The sequence below is a fragment of the Grammomys surdaster genome, unplaced genomic scaffold (genome assembly GCF_004785775.1).
Source record: "Grammomys surdaster isolate TR1022 unplaced genomic scaffold, NIH_TR_1.0 125284, whole genome shotgun sequence".
NCBI classification, from domain to species: domain Eukaryota; kingdom Metazoa; phylum Chordata; class Mammalia; order Rodentia; family Muridae; genus Grammomys; species Grammomys surdaster.
Genome location: NW_021620163.1, coordinates 682,530 through 692,101, shown reverse-complemented (window position 1 = coordinate 692,101; position 9,572 = coordinate 682,530). Strand labels below are relative to the sequence as shown.

At 32.9% G+C, this 9,572-nt stretch overlaps 1 protein-coding gene across 1 annotated transcript; it reads right to left on the bottom strand.

Annotated features, from left to right (window-relative positions):
• Positions 1-2,236: 2,236 nt before the first annotated feature.
• Positions 2,237-3,326, bottom strand: LOC114637409 (olfactory receptor 5D18-like). Its single transcript, XM_028785636.1, has one exon. It carries the CDS (start codon positions 3,261-3,263, stop codon positions 2,313-2,315), a length of 951 nt encoding a protein of 316 aa, XP_028641469.1. The 5' UTR covers positions 3,264-3,326; the 3' UTR covers positions 2,237-2,312.
• Between the last annotated feature and the right edge of the window lie 6,246 nt (positions 3,327-9,572).

The following is a 9,572-nucleotide window of genomic DNA, read 5'->3' as shown; positions in this document are numbered from 1 at the left end:
TCTATGACACTTTGTGTTGATCATGATTTTTACAGTGTTTCTGTATTCAATTTATTCAACATATTTCCAGAATCACTGTTTGCTAGTTTCTCACCATTTTGATTGTATTATTGAAATACCCATTATATATTAAAATTTGTCTTCTGTTAGGTTTTCATCCATGAAAGGCTATTCTGTGTTAGAAATTTATTCTACTCAGGATATAATAGAAGTGTAATGATATGTATATGGAAAACCTAAATATACCAAACTGCTTTCATAAGAGAGTCTCAGGAAAAAGCACAGTGTTTATAAAGTGGGAACATAGTAAGGTATATTAAAACAGAAACTTGACATCTCAAAAATTGTATTTTGTTATTGCATTTTCACTGTTAATCTCTACCCTAGAAATTGTGCCCAACAGAAGCACTCTGACTTTGAGAAATATTCCAGTCATTGACAAAATAAGATATTTAAAACACAGCAGATTTCATTGCCTTAATACATTATGAATTGTACTTTCTGAATTAAATACTAAGTGCTTTACGTTAACTGACATCTGATGGTTAGTGCTAATAATGAGAGCATATGTCTCAGTAATTGACTATTAAGAAACTTAAGATACTAGAAGTCAGCTGGGAACTGGAGGGACAGTTTTTTTTTTTAATTGACTTTACAACCTGATCTCTCTTCTACCTGAAGGTACCCTCTTCCACAGTTCTTCCCCCAAGCTCTTTTCCCCTTTGAGAGAGTTGAAACCCTATAACCCAAGTATTCCCCAACTGGGCACATGAACTATCTGCAGGACTAGACACTTCTTCTCCCACTGAGACCAGGCAAGACATCCCAGTTTGGAGAATACATTACACAGACAAGCAACAACTTAGAGATAGACCCTACTTTGGTTGTTTGGGACCTGAATAAAGACCAAGTTGCACATCTTCTACATATGATCAAGGAACCTAGGTCCAGCCCATGTATACTCATTTGTTGGTAGTTCAGTCTTGGAGAGAACCCAAGGGTCCAAGACAGTTGACTCTGTTGGTCTTCTTCTGGTGATCCTATCCTTTTGGTGTGCCTTCAATCTTTCTCCAACACACTGTTAACCACTGCACTTGGAAGCAGAGGCAACCAAATATATAATAGTTCAAGCCAACGTTGTATTTAAAGTGAGTTTGAGGACAGCTAAAGTTACATAAAGAGAACCTATGTTAAACAAAACAAAACAGACACTGGCAATACTCCACATTGTTCTGATCAGAAATTAGCTGTACATGTTCCTAAAGTTCTTCTATTTAGTGATAATACAGAATAAGTAAATAATGTTTTTGTGAAAAAATTCTCTTCACAAATAAACTGAAAATCTCTTACAACATGTCAGCTAGGTAAGAAGGTAAACATACTTGTAAATTTTCAAATATGATATTAGATATGTATTATTGAGGAGATTGAACACTAAATTAATGTTAAATCATGGTAATGTGATTGTGGTAGCAACTCTAAAGAAGAGGTATAAAGATAAGATCTACTTTGGTGATGCGAATCCTATCACTTAAAAAATTAGAAAAACAAAGAAATAAATAATATTTATCATCTTTGGTCTATCAATGAAGTAGCTTCATATATGATTAAATTTGTAGTAATAGACTCAGAAGAGGAGGCACAATGCAAGATACAAATTAGCCATATGATTTTGTGTCATTGAATAACTAATTTATATGCTATTGCAATAAAATGGAGCAATTAATTGATATCATTTCTGCCTCAACATTTAAACATAGTATATTATCATCTAGAATTGGTGCGAAATAGAGACAGTAATTTTGATTTATTGGCTTTCTTAATATGAGATGACATTTTTATAATATAAAACACAAAAACACATAGAATTGCTGTCTGAAATAAGACAAATAATTAAAGTTACACAATAACAACCAGACAACTTGCAACTTACGAGCACAAAAATATAGATTTCATAGAGATAACTATCATGAGAATGTAAAGAATTCTTATAAGACCAACTGTATATTAAAAAACAATGCAATGAATTTTAAACGTCTGAATCCTAACATCCACGGTGTCCAGAAGTTTCTAAATATTTCCTACTCTGATACTGATTACAATTAGTTGGTCAAATTACACTATATTTATATAAAATAGAGAAACTGTAAGTCAATGTGGACTAAGAAAAGTACCACAGTCTTCTGCGCCCTTTCACCTTTCTTTTCCTATCACTCACTATTTATTTGTCTCAATGTGTGCCTCTTCCTGTGTCTCACCATGACATACACACACACACACACACACACACACAAACATTACACTATTCATAATTATGTCAAGTGAGAGTGCAGTTTTGAGCTGAAAAGTCTCCTGACTGTGTCCTTCACATCCTTATTTCTAAGGCTATAGATAAGGGGGTTCAGCATAGGGATCATGACTGTGTAAAGAGCAGTGGCTACTTTGACAAAGAGCCGTGAGCTGTTTGAGTTGGGAACACAATATAGAAGGAGAATAATCCCATGGAAGATTGTTATAGCAGTCAGGTGGGACGTACAGGTAGAGAAGGCTTTTCGTAGTCCTCCTTTGGAAGGCATCTTTATAATAGTGACAACTATGAACACATATGAGGCTAAGGTGATCAGGACACTGGAAGATTCACTAAGTATAGAAATGACTAAGCATGTCAGCTGGCTAAAGGAGGAGTCAGAGCAAGACACAGAGATGACAGCAGAGTATTCACAGCCAAAGTGATTGATGATGCCATATTCACAATATGATAGTTGCAAAAGAGTATATATGAGTATCACAGCACATAATCCTCCAATCATGTATGTCCCAGCTACTAGCAGAGCACAGAATTGGAGAGGCATTACAACTGTGTAGAGTAGGGGATTACAAACAGCCACAAATCTGTCATAGGCCATCACTGCTAACATGAACATTTCTGTAATCACAAATGTGCAAATAAAGAAAAATTGTATCATGCATCCTTTGAAAGAAATGGTCCTATCTTCCATGATCAAGATTTGCAGAAGTTTGGGTGTAAATACACTAGAATAACATATATCTAAAAATGAAAGTTGGCTGAGGAAAAAGTACATGGGTGTGTGAAGTTTGGGATTGATCTTTATAACCACAAGTATGCCCAGGTTCCCCATCAATGTCACTGAGTAGATGGTCAAGAACAGGAGGAAGAGGGGTATTTGGAGCTGTGGATATTCTGAGAAACCAACCAAGATGAATGTGGTAGCAGAACTCTGGTTCACCACTTCAGAAGCCATCACTTTTCAGATTATAGAAGAGGAAGAAGAGAAATTATGAGCCTCCCTGGAACTTGAGACAGTGGAACAGTAGAAACTCATGTGAGGCTTACCATAAATGATGAAGTCAGATGTAAACATACTCCATTTGTGAATGTCCTGCTTTGTCTTAGGTTCTTATGTGGGCAGTAGGTGATTAGTAAGTTAAGACAATGTCCTTTGTTCTTCCCTTTGCTCCTTCGCTATTGTATTTTTTCTCATCTGTGTTAAAATGTAGTGCTCATCAATATCATTCTATGTGAATTGTGTTTATATGCATATGTAAATAATATATCCATTTATTTGATGCTAGAGTACTTCATGGTAAATTATCATTATAATCATCAGAAACATATTGCCGAGTTATATCAAAGCACTGAGAAGATTGCAGTGGCCATTAGTCCAAGTTAGGGAAAGTTTGCACAAACTAAATGCCCAACATATGGTTACAAAAACCAAGACATATGGTTACAAAGTCTGACTCTAAGTGAGAATACTGGAAAAGTATTTTCAGGTTTCAAATTTTCATATTTCTTACCTTTAGCAAATTATTTATTCATTGTGTTCATATATTAAAAGAGGACATAACCAGCTCTTTATTGGCAATTAGAAACAAAAAGAAATACTTTAGCATTAAAAATGTGAGAATCTAGCTTTGCAGTGGTGGTGCAGGCCTTTAATCCCAGCACTTTGGAGGCTTAGGCAGGCAGATTTCTGAGTTCAAGCCCAGTCTGGTCTATAGAGTGTTTTCCAAGAGACCCAGGGCTACACAGAGTAACCCTGTCTTAAAGAAACAAACAAACAAACAAACAAAAAACTAACAAACAAAAAATGTAAGAATCTAATTTTAATAAAAACACTATAAAATAATAATGTAAGACACAATAAAATGTAAGAATCTAATTTTAATATTTAATTTGAAACAATTGTAAATGCTTTAGTCATGTGGCTAACTTAAGAGAATTGTATGAGAGAAAATGAATCATACCCAAGGTTAAATAATGTGATTGTTCTATATATTACTCAAAAATACCAAATAATAATTACAAGTGCTTATGCTGGGTATGTAGAGAACTGACACATCTTTTGTTCTTGTCCGTAACAACAAATAATTTACCTTAATCCAAGTCACTATTATTTTCTATGATAGACCATCACCTATATAATCATTCTGCCAATGGCACTGGAGTTTATTAGACCTCTATGAATTCATTCAGTCAGCCATACATATTGCAAGAACATCTTATCTATGAACTTAATATTATTTCAACAGTCTTGAAACTACAAAATTTGAAAAGTCTCTGATAATAATCTAATACCACTAGAGAAAATTTTGTTAAGACCATTATATACATAAATGTTCTTCAATAGTCATCACAGAAAGAGCAACCAGAATAATTACAAAATATGTTAATTAAATAAATTAAGTTATTGTCTAATCTCAAAACAAGGCAAAGCAGATTTAAAATAAAAGGATTCCTAACAATTTACATTCCTTGTATTTTTTCTTTTTTAGCAAATTTTCCACTATTTTCTCAGTAGTTACATTCTTCATACCTAACCACTATTTTTCAATGTTGTGACTACAGAATCCCAAACACTGACAATAATTAATTTTAAATTTAAAGGTATAACATAGAATATTGAATTTCTTACTATTATTATCAATATTTACTGGTAATATTTGTTTTTTATGAGTCTTATATTTTATTTTTAATGTCCCTGAATAATTAGAATCCTAGTATATTTTCATGTATATTTACAAGCATTTCAAATGATAATGCCTACTCTTCCTTTTAACTAAAGAAATAGCTTTACACTTGCTCTTGTGTCTTCGTTCCCTCCTTCACAACCTGATCTTCTCTCTTTTTATCTTTTGTGGTTTTACTTGTTTTCCCATACTAGATAATTTGTGTCTCAGAATACATAAACAACTCTCTTCATCAGCTCTGCATATTGATTTAGTATAGGAGCATTATGAGGCTGAATACCAGTTCCCCTGAATTCAGAATTGTGATGCAGAAAATTCATGAATCTGATGCAATTATATGCAAATACTGACAATATCGAAATACAAGGAAAAACATAATTAATTTTATTATTTGGTACAGCTAAATAAAATTCTATTGCTTGTATATACTGCATTTTCATTATCTATTGAAGAGTACATAGGTGCATCCAATTTCTAAGGAAATTCTAAAATAGCTGAAGTATGATTAAGGCATTAAAAATTGTGCCAAGTGTCCAAAAGTAATAGCACACATTATAAAACTGTCTAAAATGTAGAAACACTCAGAAAAGATTTAGCTGTCCATTCTCTAAGGGAATATTTCAGTCATGTCATTTTCTATTGCAGAGAACAATACAAAGTATAATAAAAACAAGAAAAAAGCAATCAAGACTCCTAAAACAATCATTGCTGAGTATGATGTTATGATGGTAATGTTTTGTACTATAACTGAGATATTCTTTGAAGTTTATTACAAAGATAACAAAAGACATTGGTAGATTACTAAAGGGAATAAAACACGCTGATTTTACAGCATTTAAAAGTAAAACAAAGAAAACCTGTAGAGCTATATTTTGTCTTCATTTAGAACTAGGATTAAGATTCACTTTTGGATCTATATTGACATTTCCCCTAGTGCCAGTGTTACATCAATAGTTTTTAATGCTTTCCTATCTCTAGTGCTTATTGATCACCATGCTTATTGATATGGCTGTGGGATAGTACTCCACATCAATGATCAGCAAATCAAAGAGATAACACTATGTACCTTCTGTGGTATTATCTCTGTTATTACTGATTTCATGTCATTTTGATTATGGGTTCTTTACTCTCTGGTTATTGAAAAAAATCCATGTTTTGCTAATTGTAAAGACACTAATTTCCCCCATGTTTGACATAATTTTATGAAATTCACAAACTACTACTGCATTGCACACACTACAATAAATCATGGAAGAAGCACAAAAAAAATCCAAATGATTTTCTTCATTCTTATCAGTATATGCATTGCTTTAAAAACAAAACAGAACAAAATCACAAATAAGGTCTCATTATGTAGAGATAGAGAGCCTGAAATTCAGTAGACAAGTTAGCTTTAAGCTTACAAAACTAAACCTGGCTGTGCTTCCCGAGGGCTTAGAAAAAAATGCATGAGCACACAATATAAAAAGAGTCATGATCTTGAAAAATCATATGGAGGAATTTAAGAGAGTGTTTGGAGAAAGGAATAAGAAAATAAAGTAAAATATATGTAATAATTGAATAACATTTCAAAAGGCCCACATTGACTTTTAAAGGTATTTTAATTTTATATCATCTGTGAAAAAATTATTGTTTGATGGTTTATATTCTGTTTTCCTGACAAATTCTGTACACAGATCTTCTAAGAAAACTGCTTTTTTCTGTATCAATTCTAGAAATGTTACTACTGATCCATTTTTACTTGAAACTATATGTTCAATTTTATATAGCATGCTTCATATATTATGTTATTCTTAGTGGACATGTTTTGTGAGCTTTTTACTCTGCATCTAAATTCCCTAAAGTTATGAGGATAAACTGTTAAGTAACTACTGGCTTAATTTTTGGCACAGTAACTTAACAGTAAGAAAAGAGCTTCAAATTTAGTACAGTGGTGAGGAACAATAAACTTCAAGTTTAATACCCAAATATGTATCATTAAATAAAATAGGAATGCATCACTCTTCTTCAGCTCATATTGGTTTACCCTTCCCTCCAGTATGTGTGGATCCTGTGTACATCTACAGACTGAAAACATAGACAACTTTAAAGTAACTTACCAAAATAAAGTCTTTCCTGGTATCCTTTATTTTGATAATGTTATTGATATAATTAATAAATGATATGTACAATTTAGATAAAAATTAAAATGCTTTTATATTCTTCTCAACTACAGTAGCAATTAATCAGTGAAATAGTGTTCAATAAAGTACATAAATACTAATATTTTAGCAACTAGAAACTATTTGTAAAGAAGAAAAAAGAGTCGTGTAGAAGGCTGAAATCTGAAAATTTATTTCAAGATATTTTTCACTGTTTAATCTGTAACTGCTTGACATTTGGGACATAAACCCAGAGGAATTCAAATTGTGTGTTGTCATAAATCATGTAGAAATAATTATCAGTCTGTTACTGAAAATATAATTTCCTCTCAATTATTATTATGCTCTCTCATGACCTGATAAATGCTGACACCATAAAGATTATATATTATAAAGTCAGAGAGAAAACAATAAATATATAACATTTATTGTAATATATCAACATAAATTAATTTTATATGACTTTGCATTTCATGAAAACTGGTACATGATTGAGAAATCTACATGATCTATATGAAAACATGGACCTTTTCTCCCAAAGACATATTGACTAGGAATTATAGACTAACTATGTATTCAATTAGACCTTCATTGGTTTAGAAAGCAGTGTCACAATCATTCTATATATCCGTTTATGCTTATCAGAACAACAAATTAAGTGCAACAGTTGCGTTTTAAGTATTCATGTTGTTTATCTTGCATGGAAAGCTGATGATTAAAAGTCAAGTGACAGGCTCAAGTTAGGAAAAAAAAACTTAACACCAAAGTATTCACTTCTCTCTCCCTTGCTCCAAATCCAATACAGCAGCAGTCTCAGCACTAACTTTGTAGCAGAGAACCTGTAGCAGCATCCTCTCACCTCATCTCTGGCAGATCCCACAGATTTTTCCCTCCTAACATCGCCCCCCCAAATGAAGCTTTGTCCTATACTCAAACTTCATCAGTCACTCCCTGCTAACCTATAGGCTACTCCAGCTAGGGATATGAAGAATAGCCTTGAACTCACTAGCACAGGAAAGACTTGATGAGTAGAACACCATTAGCGCAGGACCTAACATCAATGGTTAATAAATAGAACCTCATAAAATTAAGAATCTTGTGTATAGTAAAGGACATTGCTATTCAGACAAAGTGGCAGCACACAGAATTGGAAATATTTTCATCAATTACAGATTCAATAAAGGGTTACTATCAAAAATATATGAATATCTTAAGAACCAGATATGAAAACCAAATAACACAATAAAAATTGAGGCACGTATCAAAATAGAGAATTCTGTTTATATGATCTTGCATCTGTTAGAATTCTAAGGTCAATAACAAAAACAATAGCTCATACTGGCAAAGACGTAGAATTAAAAAGAAATATTTAATCTTTTCTTGTGGAAGGACAAGCTTGAACAGCCACAATAAAAATTAGTATGTTGGTTATTAGAGGGATGGGAATAAATTATGGTAAGATCCAGCTATACCACTCTTGGACATGCAAGAATGTATGTACTCTTGAGTACATGTCCAAGAGGACACTTTGTCCTACCACAAGCCCATTTGCTTAGTTATTATGTTTATTGCTACTATATTCATATAATCAGAAACTGGAAACAATCTAGATGTCTCTCACCAGCAGAAAGTATAAAGAAAATGTGAACTTACACAATTGGGGATTAATCGGCTGTTAAAAAAAATGACATCATAAAATTTGAAGATAAATGGATAGAATTAGGAAAAACCTATCCTGAGTGAGGTAACTCAGACTCAGAAATATAAATATCGTATATATTCAATTATATATGTTTAAGACATAGAGTGTATGTCAACCAAGCTACAATTTGTAGACCCAGAGAAGTTAGTATAGAGAATGGAGTACATGGACATATGAATCACCATCTGTGGAGAGGTAGGGTATATTTAAGGAATGGACTGTGGGTGGATGTGGGATTGGAATGGGAGGATCTGATAGAGAGTAAAGGGGGATAGTACGTAGAGAAGGTAATACAGGCAGAAATAGCTGTAATTGAGGAGCATTTGAGGTTTGGTTTGGAAATCAAGTACACTGAAAATTACCTAAAATATATGAAAGAGGTCCTAATAAAGTATCCAAACAGTGTGAAAGAGTGTCCCAACTGGCCATCACTTGTCCATAAATAAAGCTTCCAATACCAGGACTGGATTATACACAAACTGTTTAGCCAAATTGTAGCATTTCCTACAGAAATGCTCAAACAATGTTACCAATACATAAGTTTGTCTCTACAAAATGACAGCAAGACACCCATTGCTGTCAAGACATACACAAATTATTGAACACTGAGAAGTTGGTGTAGTATCTAGAAAAACATTTATATCTTCATTTAGTTTCTTTTGTTCAGGTCCATTCTCTTCAGGCTACCAAAGGAGACCCACAGACATAACCAATCCAAAAACCCTTTGGTCTTTAAT